Below are 17,682 nucleotides of genomic sequence, written 5' to 3' on the forward strand. Positions count from 1 at the left end.
CAGTTAAGATGGTACACGGTCCCGAAACAAAAACTTTACTCTCAACCGTCCCGCTAATCCGTCAAGATCGTACCATTACCGTACAAGCTTTATGGTATCGTTTTACAGCACAAGCGAAGTTTGTTATGTTTTTTTTTTTGAAAGCTCCCCATTTTTGCGTCTCATTTCGAGAGTGGAGGCTGCCTGTATGGGGGTAACATCGACCTTCAACCCTAACCTCGGTGTTAGTCCATCGTGCCAACGCGATGACATCAACCTCGAATTATGTTTTTGTATCATCCTGTTCTGCTTCAGCGACAAGGAACCGCACAGGAGCTCTGACTCATATCCTCATTCAATCTCACCAAGACGACTCATCCTCCGGGTTTGCTACAGGTAGAAACACAAAACAAGATAAAAGGCCAATAGGAGGGAATGGACAACATTGTGGTCCAGCCGATCACGAGACGCCGGTAATGATTGAAGAGCGTACCGTCTATCTTAACCTGCTGACATCACTTGGCTGTGAGTTCTGTTCCGTCCGTCCGACAGTAACGTCACTGCCGATCGTGATGTAGCCTGTGAAGATCGCACGGATCACGGAGAACAATCACCCTGTACATCGCACAATTGTGCATTGAGTTGTGCAAATCCTAACCTCACCGCATCTCATCACCTGCGTTAGATCGATGTGTCGATGTTCAATGAATGATGAATCAATTGCGCGGTGGTAATGCTTTGAAAGCTTTGGAGGTGGAGGTGGTAATCGGGTCGACACAGAAGGGGGGAGCCACCCATGGGAGACTCCGTTGTACGACAATAATAATCGTGTTCGCTTCATTTCATCTGAATGTTCGTTGTCTTTTGTAGTGTACTGATTCCGTATCTTTGTGTTTTTTTTCTCTCTTTTTCTTCGCTGTGTGTGTGTGTGTGTGATTGCAGATTCATCGGTGGAAATTGGAATTCCGCGACGCGTACCGCTACAGAAATCGGCACGGGATATTAAAAACGATGACATAGATTTGGCCCCGCGAGCTGAGTGTACGCGATCCAACCATTCTCTAGCACGGATGTTGTGCGGAAGACGTCGACGACGAAGTGGACACAATTGGTGCTCAGAATCCGGACCATAGCTCACACTGCAACATCTTCACCCCCCATCCCTCCCATCGCGTGACTGTGCAATCAACCCTTCTGTCGCGTTTGTTTCCCACCCAACCGCTCACCACACCGACGAACCCTGCCAGATCTGTTGGACCAAAGGAGAACCCGGAAGAACGTACGCCGAATTGAAGTGATCGTGTTCAGTTCGCCCGAACCGCAGTGGATTCATTTGTCAATCGAAGCGTAGTACACGTAAACGGCCCCAAACTGAAGCTCCCGAACGTTATCAGAATGCGTCGTAACTGGCTTCTGCGCTGCAGTATCCTGATCAACGTGGCCGTGCTGCTGTACATCGGCAGCCATCTGCTGATCGGCAGCGGCAACTTTGCCCTCGGCCCGGCCTACATTATATCGGACGAGGTGCTGAAACCGCAGCCTGGCGGTGAACAGTTTCTCCCCGCCCAGCAACGATTGCTGGAGGCCGAGCATCAGCTGTTTGACCAGCATCAGCAGCAGGCGCTACAATCGCAATCCCAGCAAGGACACAGTAGCTTAGTGTTTAAAATTCAGGAGAATGGGGTAAGTTCGGCCAGGAGAAGATCTCTAGAAGCGTTCCGGGAAAGACCCAGAGAGAGAGAGAGAGAGGGAGACAAGATTTGGTGACGCATATAAGGCTCGCGCCGTGCTTTGAACGCAATGCCCTCGGAATTGGGTACATTAGTTAGCGTTGCCTAATGAAGTTTAATGTCGCTGTGTACGTTGTGCGGTATGGAGTTATGGTGCGTTTTGGCTTCCTTCTTTCCTGCAACTTACGAGCCTAAATTAAACATTAGCAGCATTGTAGGCAGTTGCAGGGAAAACCCGTTTTAGTGTCGAAATTTGTCCAAAAGCACGATGGCGGTGGTGGTGCAAGTGGCGATCGTAAATGGCAAAAATGACTAATGGTGTCGACGTCGCGACGTGAGGTGATTGCGTTGCCGTGGATGACGGCCTTTAAAGAGGATGCAATGCGTTGCGTACCTGCACACACACGCTTACGCTTGGGTACAGTGAGACGCTTTCAAGACAAACGTTTTTAAATCGAGTCTCGATTGAGCGGGAGGCCTAAAAATAGGACCCCAAAACAAATTTGACGGAGAAGGTTTAGAGAAAGTGTCGATTCTTTCGAGTTGATTAATATTCAAACGGACGAAGCGAGCGCTATACGGAAAGTAGACGAAGTTTAGCGTGCTTTAGTTTATTTTCTTACGGCAGAAACACTAACACCTTGGTCGATTGGAAGCGTTCTGTATGGGCTTCGTGTATGGATATTTTATTCCTTACACACGACAAACCACTTTATTAGTCCGTTCGACTGTGCTTCATTCCGCATGTGGAGCATTTTACCGGTGTGGCACCGTTTTGAATTCGTTCATTGCACGACGGACAGATGACGAACAGAACTGAAACTACCTATACAAAATAAGCCCAATCTATCCGATGTCTTGGATGCTTCTAGAATCTAGATGCTCCATCCATCCTCGCAGCCAATATCGATCGGGGGCAATTAGCATAAATAAAAATTTCAGAAGATTTCTCGCTCTTTCGGAAGCCGTAAATCGAATCGAAAAACTTGAAGAATCGTGCGAGCACAGAAAACCCCGCCGAACGAGGAAGCGAACGCTGTCCGGTGTGTCTGAGCAGGTTAAAAGCGTGTTCCGGTATTGGGTTTTCGAAGACCAATTAGTGACTTCGTCCCCAGAAACGAGCTGTGTGGACAGCGCCATTGGACAACCCGTGAAAGAGCCCGCAAAGCTTTATTCGTTTATCGACGCGGTCTTGCTCGGTCTTGCTATGATTGTGAGTTGAGTTTTAAGGAATTCCTTTTCCATGCCAATTTTTATCTTTTTATTTTGTATTTTTTAAAGTTACGAGTTACGGGTAATGGAAGCTATTTACAGGGTTTTCCAAACGATATCACCCTCCCGATCGGTTTATCAAAAAAACGATATCGATAAAGACGACATTGCATTATTATTGTATAAATCCGACTGCTAAGCACTCTAATATTGTTATATTACAATATCAACTGGGAGCTTTATGAATGATGTGGTACTTTTGAGATATCATTTGAAGGTACTCCGCTATACTCTTCTACCATTGCGAAGGTTGATGAGGACCTTGTACTGCAATATTTTAAAAAAAAACCCTGTTTGTTGACCTACTGATGCTGATTTTTGTCTTAAAAAAATAGACAATTCATACCATTTCCTGAATCTGTCTCCTGCCGTCCGTCCAGGTCGCAAACTGTGCTGTTTGTGTATTTGCGTGTGTCTGTGTTTATTTTTTTGTTATGTTTGGCACATTTCGCCGATGCGGAAATCACTTTATGGCTCACTATGGTCTTGTTTGTCATATTTACCGTAAGTCCGCGAACGGTTCGCATTTGTCGGCAAAAGACGACAAGATGATAAATATTTGCACGGCCCGCAAGATCCGCGCGGCGCGACATCGGAATCGGGAACGCTATCAATTATGTAGGGTGAAGGAGTAGGGTGGCGGGTTTTGGAAAGGGGACGATTTCGGTGCACCGGTGGAATTAAGTTGTGCGAATACAAATGACTGCACGGCAAAGGCATTCCTTTAAGCGGACGCGTTTTCGCGACATGAACTTCATGCATTAATGCTTTCCTATAACAAGGGTGAGCCGTTTGTTGAGCGGGGAGGTTGGGAATGGTTTTAAGACCCTCCCGTGTGCTTCATGCTCACGATCCCGAACACCTCGTCAGGATGAATGCCATTTGCGAAGACATCATTTATGCAGCGTCTTTTGTGTGCTTTGCGTCCGAAAATCGTTGGTACGCTGGCTGCACAATGGAGATTATAAACTGTGGCGACAAAGAGCAGGTGTGTGGTTAAAGTCACAGGAACTCGCTGCTCGGTTGGGATTTGTGAGCGCGATTTCGCTGATTTAAAGTTTCATCAGGAGAAAATTAGGTCATCGAATGGAACGAGGTGTGGGAGCAGTTGAAGGGACTGTGATGATTGATGCAATCCCGTTGCGTTCTTCGTTGTGATTTGCAGATCGGTGTGCAGGAAGTGTCCCAGCAGACGCAGCAACAGCAGTTGCGACCGAGCGGTGGTACCCAGCAACAGCAGGAACAGCAGCAGCAGCAGCAGCAGTTGATGCTAGAAACACGAGATGTAGATAACAGTAATCTTAATGTAGACGATAGTCGTTTCGATGTGCCAACGGAAAAGAGTACCGTCCGGAAGATGGTCGGTGGCGATGTGCTTTACCAGGACGGCCAGCAGCCGGCGGGCGGGGGACCGGGCGGTGGTGCGACGGGTGTGCTCAACGGTAGTGATATCTTTTCCACCACCGCATCCATGGACGTCGATGCTAAACTGAGGTAAGCTTGGAGCCACCTAAGCCATTGCCAAGTGCAAATTCTAATATACTCTCCATCGCTCTATCCGCTTAGATCGCTGCTCAACTGCCACGACCGTGACTACGAGCCATACATTGGACAGCGAGGAGACTTTTGGGTTATGCGGAACTATATCCGGGCGGAACACGGTGACCTGCGGTGTCACGAAACAATCACCTATACAACGCACGCAGACTACACGTTTCTGGACAATTTAGTACCACTGCTGGAAAGGTGAGTTGGGTCACTCACAGAGCGAAACGAAGACTTTTAACATTATCTTTCTCCTTGTACCGACAGGTGGAACGCTCCAGTTAGCCTTGCGCTTCACGCACCCGGCACGGATTTTGTGCCCACGATCAATTCAATAAAATATCTAAGAGACTGCGTACCAGAGAGTCATTTAGTCCGACAGTTTGTCACATTTCATATTTATTTTAGTAGTAAACATATTCCAAAATTTGTAAGTATTTAAAGAAAGGCTTTAAAAAAAAGTGACTCCCTTTGTTGATTTGGCGCACGTTTGTTTTGTTCTTTCTGTCTGCAGGTTCCTAAACACAATCAAGTATTAGACACACCGTACAACTGTTCGCTGGCGGTACCGTACTTTAACGTGTCCGTAATGCAGCTCTACAAGACGCAGAAGAAGCTGCTGTATCCGGTGAACGTCGGGCGAAATATTGCACGCGATGCGGCAATGACACATTTCCTTCTAGCTAGCGATATTGAATTGTATCCCAATCCGGGTCTAGTGCATAAGTTTCTCGAAATGATTGCACGGAACGAACCGGTGCTGCAGCGTAAGAATCCAAGGTATTTACACCACCCGGGAACCCATTTTGCAATTCTAAACACCCTTTTGTGTAATGGTTGGCGTTTTGTTGCCTCTTTTCAGAGTCTTTCCTCTGCCGATATTTGAAGTAGATAATAATTCACCGGTGCCACGTGATAAAGCGGAACTGCAGGAGCTATTGCGCACTGGTAAGGCAATCCCTTTCCACAAGCGCGTCTGTTCCAGCTGCCATGGTGTGCCGAAGTCCAAGGAGTGGATTGCCGCCAACGAAACCGACGGTAAGAGCATGTTCAAATGTGGTTTTTTGAGCAATTAAACTATAATCGGATTTTCGCCTATATACGATTCCAGATTTGGGCGTGTTTCACATTGGCAAACGAATCGGTTACTTTGTGCACTGGGAACCGATATACATTGGAACGCATGCCGATCCACACTACGACGAGCGGTTAAGTTGGGAAGGGAAGAGTGACAAAATGACACAGGTGAGTCGTTGAGTAACCCTGCTTTTGCTAGTTGAATTCGATTGTAACATTTTTCTTACCGTTTTTTTGTAGGGTTATGCACTGTGCGTACTGGATTACGACTTTCACATACTCGACAACGCATTCCTGGTGCACAAACCGGGTATTAAGGTCCTAAAGAAGGATCCCAAACGTGCAATGCTGGCCGCCAAAACGAACCAACTGATCAAGAAGATGATCTACCCGGAGCTGCAGGTCATGTACGGGACGCGCAAGGGCTGTGCTGTATAGTTGAAGGGGAAACAACATTAGTATAAGGCCAACGATGCCGCTGGCAACGATAGTACTAATGGTGGTGGTAGTAATGGTGCTAGTGATGGTGGTGGTGGTAACAGTAGAGGTTCTATTGGTAGACGCTCGCGGACCATGATCTCATCGTCCTTTGGCTCGGTGTCCGGATGGTCCTCGCTGTCCTTGCTGTCGGCACCGTACCGACCGCACGTAAGCAGTCGGCGCAAGAAGGGCAAACCAAAAGGTTACATTCGCCGCCGACGACGCCGATGAGCGCATGGTCCGTGGCCAGCCCTTGCCCTTGATTGGCGTGGCATGGAAGTCTACAGGGTATAAGAAATAATATTGTCATAAGTAAGAGTGCACGTGTGTGTAATCAGCAACCTGCACGAAGGAATCTGGTGAACAGATGATGTATTAAGCTATTTGTCCAAACGCGAACCAATGCCTACGGTGAGCAAACGCGGGCTGCGGCTGGATCGCGGGAACGATTCGTTTCCTGGAAGTGATATTACCGGAGGACATGTTTAGTTATGTTTTAGTTTTTTTTTGATACCAGGTTCACCAGAGAGATAGGGATCGCCTAGTGATAAAATTTGAGATGAATAGTCTGCAGAAGGGAAGTTATGGTAAGGCGATCCCTTGTTTTATTCTTGCTTCTTTGGCACACCATGTCACTGCAGGCGTGCGCTATCGGACAGGGGAGTAATGTTGTGTGATTGACGCACGATAAATACACCCGAAGACGCATAGTCATTCATTCGATGGTTCAATGTTTCATTGTGGATAGGATCGTATAGCGTACAATTGAGGCAACGGTTTTGGTCGAATGTCAAGTGCTGCATGACACGATGCAAGTTCAGGGACAGCTTATAGGATCCCGCAGCAAAGCTAGGTTATACAATTGGCATCATTAATTCTCATTGTGAAACCGTATACATAATCATTTCTTTTATCTCCTTCGACTTTATCATCAGCAGCTCAGCTGTCATGCAAATGTTTTAATAGAAACAGGGTTCCGCTCTTAGTTCGTATAATTGAAGAATCTTAAAGCGTGAGGCGATAAATAATGTGAGGCACACACATGTATTATAAAATAACTTGGTAGATATTTTACAAAACAAAAACAAATGCACATTTTGTGTGTTAGAGCAAACGACAAGAAAGCGAGTTTGAACGAACAAAATAATCATTAAATGTTAACAAGGAAGAACGGAACGACCAAGCACTGATCTAAACTGTTCGCGAAGGGATGAAAATAACATACCACGTCATGTTCCGGGGGTTTTAGTAGTGCGCGTGAACTAGTGCGAAATCTCGAAAGCTAAAATGAAATCTTCAATGCCAGGCGGGAGACGAGATGGCACTGGAAGGATGTGTGGTTTTAACCAAAAGACATGTGAGCAACAATAATTTTACCCCTTGACAAACACAAGATACATGTAATTGATTGAAAGATTTAAATTATTTGATACGGTTTTTGAAACCAGTTGATTCTAGACGATTCTAGTTCGTATTGTTTGAGTGTTTTGTTCAAGTGCTTATTGTTTTCTTGGGAATCTTTTGATACTGCATATGCTTGAAATGTTGTGCCCGTTTACGCTTTTAATCTCTTGTCATATTTCTTTCGTATTTTTAATTTCTTCATTTTGATAATCCCATTATAGTATCCTAGATCTGACTTTTATAGACAAAGCACTATGTTGCTTTTCTTTTTCGCTTAAAGCAAATACGCAAAAGAACAAATAGGTACATATCGAAACATAAAACAAGTAGTGTGATAACATAGCGATTCTCTTCCGAGTTCTCAATACAAACGAAAATTACAAATTTCTATTCTTCTTAGCATTAACCACTAGGAGCTTTTCAATTTTCCTTTGCATTACACGTTGCATTAATGCGTAACTCATTTAGCCGAACAATAAGTAACCGACACAAACCGCACGAACATGCAATGAAACGGGCATAAAGTCATCGTAAATCTCAGTCACGATAGTTGTCTATGTTACATCTCCATAGTAAAGTGCCTTATTCGTATGAAGAACAAAAAAAAATTAAAACACGTGCATAAAAACATAAAATACACAATAACCGGAATGGAACGAATCGAACGCGAGAAACGTGAAAACAATTATCCTGAACTGGAAAAGAAAGTGCAGGAATACAATATTTCAACAAAAATAACGTAAGACGATTTAAGAAGTGCAAACATTCAGTGGAATACTGAAGATGAGAAATTTCAAGATACGCACAAGATTAGAGTTCGCGACGCACTGAAGATCTGAACACATCTTATAAACACTGTGAATCTCAACGAACGCTCACACTCAGTAAACCTTAACAAAGGACCGTTAAGACGAAATTTCTTGCATGATACACTAAAAAGTATATTTTAATCGACCAGAAGCATTAGGTTCATTACCACGTCCTCCTACACACTATCTCTTTATCTCTCTATCTCTCTCGTTCGCAAGTTACGTTAACCTTTTGTACATATGTAGCACTAGACATTAAGTTAATCATTATTACAAACAAAACACTTGCAATTAAGCTCGAAGTTAGTTAGTTAGGCCCGTTCCACTATTCTACCACAAAAAGAAAATAATCGCGTTTAATATGTTTCATTTCCTTTTTTTTCGAATGACACATTGTTTCTACCAAATTTATCATCTTTTAGCAACACTTTTTAATGGAATTAAGCTAGTATGAAGAGAGAAGAAATCATATTGTACATAGCGATAGGAGTTTATTTCGCAACATATTTTGCCAATGTTTCGTTTAGCCGGTTGATAAGTAATTTCGGTTCAGTAACGGTAATGAAACCGATCAGAAATTAGCCGATACTATGTGCAGAAAATGATTGTGCGGACCGTGGTACTAAAGGAACTAATTGTGTACAGGTACAGGATAATGACGGAAAAGCGGAATAGCTGGAGATGGAGCAGAAAATTTACGGGAGTAATAAATGTATTTCCATAGAAGTGTTCCTTTTTTAGAAGAACGCGATAATGTACTCACTGTGGAACAATGTTCTTGATGACAACGACGGACGACCAGGTCAGCGAAGGAAAATTCGAGTCACAGATCTTAGACTAAAAACACCGATACACCGTCCAACTTCCGAATCAAATAAGAAGGACGTGTATGTACGTAATTAACAAAATTGGACATCTCAATCTATAGACACTTTTAAGAATGACGTTTTTTAAGACGTAACTTTCAATGCGATATAACTTAAAGAGAAAAGAATATCTGCAAAAGAGGCAGCGGCAACTTGCAGTCCAGTTCGACCCCAGCCCCACCAATAACAATTGGGTACATTGTAGCGATACAATTGAAATCGATCAACAATCCTGAAATGTGCTGATTCACCCCGACAGAATTGGGCACCACGACCGAATTCGGATATGGAACCAAGACTATCACTTTTATCTTATCGCCGTGCACGCGTTTGTATCGCGGAGAGAAAATAAGCCAACTCGGCAGACTGTGGTCGTCCATTGCCGTACCTACCGTAATCAGTTGACGGTGCGACACCATTCGAACAAGGGGGATGTGAACGCTAGTGTACTGCCAGCCATTCGGAGGTGTTAATTGGTGGTGCTTTATCGCGTTAAAGTGTTTGTTGAATTGGACGTGATCGATGTGTTAGAATGCCGATGCCCAGTGCTACCGGGTGGGGAAGTTTTGAAGACTGATTAGTTGAACTATTGCAATTCACTTCGTATGCTCCACTGTTGTTGCTCCCAACGTGAACTGTTGAAAGCTTGTAACAGCCGTCTAGTGTTTGATGGTCTCGCTCATACTCACTGCTCACATCGAAGACGCTCAGTAACGATCGCTTACTTTGATCGAATTGGATCTGATGACAGCATTCAACAATACCGCCAACTACAAGCCACTGCGACCGAACGATGGTGAAATGATTGCGCGCCGTTCGACGGTACTCCGGACGGTGCTGCTGCTAGTGATCGTGTTCTTTGTGCTGTTCTGTCTGATGGGTTACTATTACAATCCGGAAGGGGATCGAAACTATACACGGAATCAGTACCTGGCCGAGGGTGCATCACATGAAGCACTTCTGCGGCGCCTAAAGTAAGTACTTCCTGTGTACAATGTGTGCACACGTGAGTGGTGTGTTGTTTGGCTGATTGTAAAACATAGATTTGAAGTAGTAGCGGGTGTTGTGCTAGGGTTAAGGAGCTGGACCAATGTTTGTGCGGTAAATGTTTTACCTGAATTACATTGTTATCAGTGATAGGGTAATAGGCATGTGAGCCAAAAAATAAACATTTCGAACCTGCTATAATATGGCGCTGCGTCATCCAACCGTCATCGTGACCGAGCATTTATCCAGGTGGTTACGTTTGCAAAAATCATTTACTAGTGAGGCACTTTGAATGAACGAACCATCGACGACGCGGCCCTTATCAGCAGAGCGTTTCGATGCATAGCTTTTGGACCTGCCAGTGATAAGAAATAAGAGATCTCCATGTTTCACACACACACACACCAAACAATTCACCACACACCGGTGACTCAATGGCACAATAATCGATTGATTCAATTAGCGACACTTAAATGATTTACTTTCTCATGCTCTCTCGTTTAGGACGATACTCAACTGCAACACACCGTCCAATGGCTACCAGCTGGAAATGCACGGCAATCACTATCTGTTGCGCAACTTCTATGCACCGGAGCGGACATTTAACTGCTACGAAACCATAACCTATACCACACACGCGGACTACACGTTCCTGGACAATGTGGTGCCGTTGTTGGAGCGTTGGCTTGCACCGATCAGTATTGCGCTATATGCTCCTGGTAAAGATTTCGGACGTACGGTGGCATTGATCCAGTATCTGCTGCAGTGCCATCAGCAGAGCTCCCTGGTACACGAGTACGTCAGCTTCCATGTGTACTTTCCGTTTGAACATCTTCCCTCTCGTCCGGTTTCTTACTATCGTGACAAGATTACGGACCCACTAGACTGTACTAATGCAACAATTTCCTGGAATACGCTACTCGGCAATAGTGGCGAACCGCTAAATACCTTCCGGGCATCAAACAACCTCACTTATCCGGTGAACGTGGGAAGAAACATAGCCCGAAGTTCCGCCACGACACATTTTGTACTCGCGAGTGACATCGAACTATACCCGAGTCCGAACTTTATACCGATGTTTCTGCGTATGATTGCCCATCCGTTCTATCAGTACACGCTACACAGTTCGAGCGTGTACGTACTGCCAGTATTCGAGGTAGCGGAAGATGTTCCAGTTCCCACGGATAAAGCCCAACTGCTGGAACTCCTTGAACGGGGAGATGCGATAAAATTTCACGAGAAAATTTGCTCTAATTGTCATACCGTGCCGGCATATACGGAGTGGTTAACTGTGTCCAAGTACGACTACACGATGGACATACATGTGACGTCGAAACGAGAAGGTGCCTACGTTTCCTGGGAACCAATCTACGTTGGCACGAACCAAGAACCGGAATACGATGAGCGGTTAAGTTGGGAAGGAAAAGCGGACAAGATGACGCAGGTGAGTGTCGATATCGTGGGTAGCTAGCGGTTCAAAATTGTATTCTACCGATCTTCATGTTTCTAGGGATACATCATGTGCATTCTGGGGTACGAATTCCACGTCCTGGATAATGGATTCTTGGTTCACCGGCCGGGTATAAAGACGGCCGCACAGGCAAACAGACCACCACAACAAGCAAAACAGCGATCGTTTATGCGTAAAACAATTGCCCGCGAAATTACTGCCCTGTACGGAACACGGGAAGGTTGCAAGATTTAGGACGCCCTGGAACATTTCTTCTCCTTTTATCTAGTCAAATCCAAGATCGAAACACCATTCGCTGGGTGATCAGTTTATTTGCACACACGTCGTTGTGGAGTGTGAGCACGTCCTGTAACTAAACAGTCACGCATTCGAGTATTATTTAGTAGCTTACTGTAACCACCAACACGTCTAGGCACATCCGGTTACATTGGCGACCCCATCGCACGCGTTTATCAGCTCGTTGAAGGCTTGTTCCGGACCGCAAAAGTTTACCCTCGGCCTGTCATCGACGCACAAGAAATACTTCTGACAGTCATTCGGCGAACGGAAGAAACGCACCGGCTGGATCAATCCCTGGGCCTGTGGCGGACACTTAAAACCAAGGTACGCCTCGGCATCGCAATCCTCCACCAGGTCCGCCCAATCGCACTGGTAGGTGGCCGAGTTGAACGCTAGCCCGGTGGGGCAGTTGAGCACGAATGCCGTACCACCGGCACAGTTCTTAAACTGGCCACAGTTGGCCCTATCGCCGACCTTGTAGTAACCGAACTGATGCGGACAGTCCTCCGTCGGGATGGGCGGTTGCGTCCGTCCACGGCTGCCACAATCGACATCGATCGGATACTGGCACGGGTAGGTGAACAGCGATGCTTTGTCGTTGAATAGCAATCCGTCCGGGCAAAGCTGTCGTCGTGGTTCACCGTCCTGTAAACGAGAAACATTGGGCGCGTGTTGTCGACATCTTAGTGAACTTTAAACATGGCGCTAAAAACCTACCACACATTCGGTGTACGCATCACACTGATCAGACACGGGATAGCGGCCATTTTTTTCGGGACAAGATTGGCTATGTGCTGTGAAAAGTGAGAAAAAGCGCATGAATAAGATATTTTTAAAGGGTTAATTAAAAATTGATCGATCTTCGAGGCCATATGGTCATTACGCCACGTCGGGTGTTATGTTATCTCTGATGACCAAATCACGATCACTTGACTGAAGGGTGACTATTTCCGGTTATGATGATTATAATTAGCATCAAATATTCGTTCAACTTTAAATCGATTTTCAATGTCAGCCATGTTTGCATCGATCAAAATTAACAGGTCTTGAGCTTGAGCATTTTGATATCCCGCTCTCGCGCTAGATGACTAATCGCCCTGGCCACTCATGCATCATGCAAATGCCGAAAACAACAAACAGGAATAATTCCAAATATTCGACCTTGGATGGTATTCATATGATGCCACCCGTTGAGCGAAGAACCGATCCATCGCATCCATGTGAGCCATCTTCCTACGTCAAGGTGAACCGGGTACGTTCAAACAAGCTATTCATCCCACCTAAACCGTTTCAGTTTCGATGGGAAGTCCAACGTGCACTTCCAATGCGTACGATCGCATCACCGCACATCAAATATCTGGCCTCGACTTGTAACAAAAAACTCCCCCCAGAACGGAACAGATTGCACGATTGCATTGAAATGAGCATCTCTCCCACAATTTACGCGCCCCACCTACACGATCTGATGCACCTAACGGCATCCGAAGATGAACACTTTCGCTTTTCATGCTCACACGTCCTTGACACGAATGAAAATATCACGACTTTTCCCGTTCGCTTAAAGAAATTGTGTACCGTCTGGCAATAGTTACCGTGATAGAACAGCGCCATCGTACAGAGCACGACCGCAATGGCGATCTTTCCTCCCGACGTCATGATTACGACTTGCTGAATTCTAATTCGTGGGGGTGTATTTTAATCACTTGCCGTTAGCGTTTAACGCCCTGGTGTCTGTTACCGGTGGAGGATGGATTCAAACTAAATCGAAGAAGCAACGGCAGATCATCTAGACGATCTTCTCCCGTAGAGCTTGCGAAGGTGCAAGGAAGGAGTGCCGGATTGCAAACTCATCAGATATTCAACGACATTTATTTGTCGTCGTCTTATAACGTGATCGTACAGGTAAGACTTGTCGTGGATGCTGTGAAAAGTGGGGGTTGATAAATGGTTGGAATGGGTCGGCGAATTTTCAGACGACGACATACTGTAGCGCTGCACGTGCGTTTTCATTCAAAAGATATCCAACTGCTCCATGACGTCGTTGTTCTGTTGGAGGGGGAGTTATGTGAAGTTTGCCATTTCGTTCCGTTTTATTCTCTTTCCATTGTTCTTATCTCACTTCTTATTCGTATAGCTTAAAAGAAATAATATGAGCATGATTAATGGAACTAAAGAATGCTTCTAATTTCAATGTTGAGCGATGAACACGCATTGTCCATTGTCTCACAATGTTCAAGTGTTAAAAACTAAGATAAAAATATTATTTCTTGGCTTAACTACTATATGGGGTTTCTTCGTGATAGTGCAAGAGTAATTTCGATACCGTTTTAGTTGAATACGATAAGGACAAGGAAAATTTCATTGAATCAAAATTATGTTTTGTGTGGCAATCAAAAATTTTCCGTTTCTGAATACCTTGGGAACAATCGACAACGCTGTAATTACCTTGGTATAGCCTTTTTCAATCTGTCAATTCTGTGCGAGCAACACAAGAACCTGCAAAAAGAAAACACTTAATGTAATAGTCAAAGAACTGTGTTTTTCATAAAAATTCAAATACCACCAAACAACATCGAAAATTTGCTTTAATTTTCAAATGAAACAATTGATTTTTAATATAACGCATTTACTAGCAAACGCAAGAAAAAATTATCAACCGTCTCGCTTTTTGGTAGGTTACTGTATGTTTGACAGCGCTCAGTTGACATTTGCCTATTTGTAAGCAAAGCGTTGTTTGTTTGTTGTGTTTTTGTGGCTTTTTCCAATTCTTTCGTGTAGTTTTCCAGAACAATTGTGCATTCCAGTTGCAGTGAACTTTTCCCCACGCACAACAAAAGATTTAGATGAAATGCATATGGTGTAAGTGGCGCCAAACACAGTAGCGAAATAAACCTTGTGAATGAGTTGTCCGGCCCGCTTGGAGATAGAGAACCAAAAGTGATGAACATCGAAAATGGGCCCACATCTTCGGCGAAGCGACAATATTGCCGGTTATGTTTGGGAAAGGAAGAGCAATTATTAGATATTTTCAGTGCCCCGCAAACCACAGATCGGGAGGAAACTTTGGCGGTGCGAATACAAGGCTGCCTGCAGCTGGATGTAAGTGATTCGATACGGTGCTGAAGTCGGGAGAAGCATGATGCGCTAATTCGAAACTTATTTTAGATCACACAACATGACAGTCTACCGAAATGGATCTGCAAACAGTGTTTGGAGAAGATAGACGACTTTACCAGTTTTCGGGATCGTTGCAAACAGAACGAGCGTAAACTACTGCTGGGGGAGGTTAATGGTCCGGGAGTGAGTTTTCCCATTGATGAAGATGCCGACGCACAGACGGGCAATGATGATGAGGATGATGAAGAATTGGAAATGATTGTTATCGATCCGTCACAAGATTACGAAAGCTCGAACGACAGTCTTCCAAACGAAGCTTATGGTGAGAAAAATGTGACGACCGATTCTTACCTTCAGCCGCTGGGACCCTTTGGTATTCAACCTGAACCAACCGCGGAAGAAGAGGACGGCGAAGGTTCAGAGATAGAAGAAGGTGAAGAGGAGGAAGAGGACGACGATGAAGGGGAAACCAAATGTGATACAGTAGCGGAAGAAACGCGCAACGGATTACCGGCACATACGGGCAGTACCACCACTCCCACAAAGAAAACGGTCGTTTATACGTGCAAGTACTGTGACGTAGCGTTTGGGGCTGCTTCCGCCTGTCAGTTGCACGAGATGCAGGGTCATGACCTGTTGGCACCGTACGGTTGCATGTACTGCCAGTATAAAACCTCCATCCGGACGTATCTGATTACGCACATACGAGATTCCCACAGTCTAACCCGGCCGTACATTTGCGTGCAGTGCAATAAGGGATTCTTGCGCCGGTCCGATCTCAAAAAGCACACGTTCGTCCACACGGGCATTCGTCCGTACGCGTGCGATCAGTGCAGCAAAAGCTTTTCGCGCAACACGAATCTTAAAAAGCACATGCGTACCCATCTCGGGTTGAAACCGCACGTGTGTCACCTTTGTCCGCGATCGTTTGCAAACAAGGCGGATCTTGTGCGGCACCGGAGTTACCATACGGAGCAGGAACCGCAATACTCTTGCATACGGTGTGGAACGTTGTACACGCAGAAGGATAAGCTGTACGAGCATGAGCGGTATTGTATGGGGAAGTCGTCGTTGTTTGGCTTGGGGTCGACTGCGCTAGTGGAACCAACGAAACATGACACACCGTTCGTGGGTGATTTGGGTGGTGCCCAAATTCCACCTCTTCCACAGCCAAGTGTACCGGTGGAACCTACCCGAACTGAACCGATCGTAAATGATCCATCAAGCTTCGTCAGTGGCGATACCTTGGTCACTTTGAACGTTCCCCAGACACCACCTTCGAGTAAGATTTACAATTGCTCGAAATGCCCGAAACGGTTCCTCAGTAAAGCGAGCCTTCGCGCACACCAGACTATCCACCCGGCCAATGACAAGGGTAATTATGAATGTCCCCGGTGTGATAAACAATTCGTCATTAAGCGTGATTTCGATCATCATCTTCAAACGCACCCGGAGCTGAAACCGTACCAGTGCACAACCTGCAGCAAACGGTTCTCTCGCAAGGATAAGCTTCACCGTCACGAGCGCATTCATCAACCGGAACGGAACTTATCCTGTCCGGACTGTTCGGCAAAATTCGCACGGAAGGATGCGTTCGAGGCGCACCTTAAGATTCATTGTAATCCAAACGTCGAAGGTTCACTAGCAACCGGTCTGCTTACCTCGATGGGGCATACACTCGGAGGCACGGAGATGATGGTACCGATGTCGATGCAACAACATTCCCTGCTGTATTCCATGGTTAGGGAAGATGGCACGTTGGCGGTCGATCCGTCGATTAGTATGTGAACCGCTGGGCAAGCTAAAAGTCGACTGGTGTGAAGCGTTTTATGGAAATTGATAGTTCGGAAGCACAAGCGATATTTCTTCATACCGTGTCGAGTTAGATTCATGTTAACGTAGGACAGGTTTGTGTAAAACGGAATGTACTAATAATAGGATCTTTCTTTATAAGAAGCCATTCTCAAACATATTGCTATCGATCAAAAGGATCACTCTCGATATCTGTTATCGATTTTTTTTTTGTTGTAAAAAGAAAGGGCATGTCATTTGCAACTTTTTGTTAAAGAAGAACATTTACTTACTAGCAGGTCGTGTAGATACACGTGTATGATACAATGTTAGATATAACTTTTGATTAGTTTCTTAACCGCAATCGTGCTACTCCGGTTTACGTAACAAAATATTCCACAAACGCCATAGTTTAGTCTCTGTTCTTCTAGGGTAAGCGTCTACTAACATTTACTACCTTACTACCTTATTTATGTGTAGATAATGTTAGAATCGGAGTTCTCTCCCTTCATAGTGCGGCGGTACAATACTAAATAGCATAATTGATTGCTGTAAGAAAATTCTATTTACACCACACAAGTGTTTCATCAAAAATACATAACTAAAACACAGCAGAAACGAAACAAACGGCAATTGGAAGGGAATTTTGAAGAATTTCGTACAGTCGCTACCGCCTCGTGGTAGGCTGTCTTTATTTTTTAATTTGTTATTTTAAAAAAGGGAAAGAAACAAAAACAAAACGGGTTAAAAGTGAATATTCTTTGTTAAGCGTAAATTGAATTTCTTTTCTTTGTGTGCAAAACGTTCACTTGAAGATCCGATAGAAATCCTGAAGCTGTGCAATTTGATGGTCATGATAATGACTATTTTGTTCA

At 44.9% G+C, this 17,682-nt stretch overlaps 4 protein-coding genes across 4 annotated transcripts; 3 read left to right on the top strand and 1 right to left on the bottom strand.

Moving 5' to 3' along the window:
• Nucleotides 1-1,353: 1,353 nt before the first annotated feature.
• LOC128710746 (beta-1,4-glucuronyltransferase 1-like) lies at nt 1,354-6,041 on the top strand. Its single transcript, XM_053805601.1, has 8 exons — nt 1,354-1,662; nt 4,147-4,475; nt 4,548-4,727; nt 4,794-4,956; nt 5,041-5,306; nt 5,389-5,564; nt 5,638-5,771; nt 5,844-6,041. The coding sequence occupies exons 1-8, from the start codon at nt 1,375-1,377 to the stop codon at nt 6,039-6,041; spliced, it is 1,734 nt and encodes a 577-aa protein (XP_053661576.1). The 5' UTR covers nt 1,354-1,374.
• A 3,865-nt stretch (nt 6,042-9,906) lies between these two features.
• Nucleotides 9,907-11,854, top strand: LOC128715020 (beta-1,4-glucuronyltransferase 1-like). The gene is made up of 3 exons (XM_053809901.1): nt 9,907-10,136; nt 10,654-11,593; nt 11,660-11,854. Exons 1-3 carry the CDS (start codon nt 9,907-9,909, stop codon nt 11,852-11,854), a joined length of 1,365 nt encoding a protein of 454 aa, XP_053665876.1.
• Nucleotides 11,855-12,028: 174 nt separating this feature from the next.
• On the bottom strand, nt 12,029-13,555 carry LOC128712277 (protein obstructor-E). Its single transcript, XM_053807171.1, has 3 exons — nt 13,492-13,555; nt 12,617-12,693; nt 12,029-12,544 (listed from the first exon to the last, which is right to left on the bottom strand). Exons 1-3 carry the CDS (start codon nt 13,553-13,555, stop codon nt 12,029-12,031), a joined length of 657 nt encoding a protein of 218 aa, XP_053663146.1.
• A 1,284-nt stretch (nt 13,556-14,839) lies between these two features.
• On the top strand, nt 14,840-16,804 carry LOC128712174 (zinc finger protein 239-like). Its single transcript, XM_053807069.1, has 2 exons — nt 14,840-14,998; nt 15,065-16,804. Exons 1-2 carry the CDS (start codon nt 14,840-14,842, stop codon nt 16,802-16,804), a joined length of 1,899 nt encoding a protein of 632 aa, XP_053663044.1.
• The last annotated feature ends 878 nt before the right edge of the window (nt 16,805-17,682 follow it).

This window comes from Anopheles marshallii, chromosome 3, assembly GCF_943734725.1.
Source record: "Anopheles marshallii chromosome 3, idAnoMarsDA_429_01, whole genome shotgun sequence".
Lineage (NCBI taxonomy): Eukaryota > Metazoa > Arthropoda > Insecta > Diptera > Culicidae > Anopheles > Anopheles marshallii.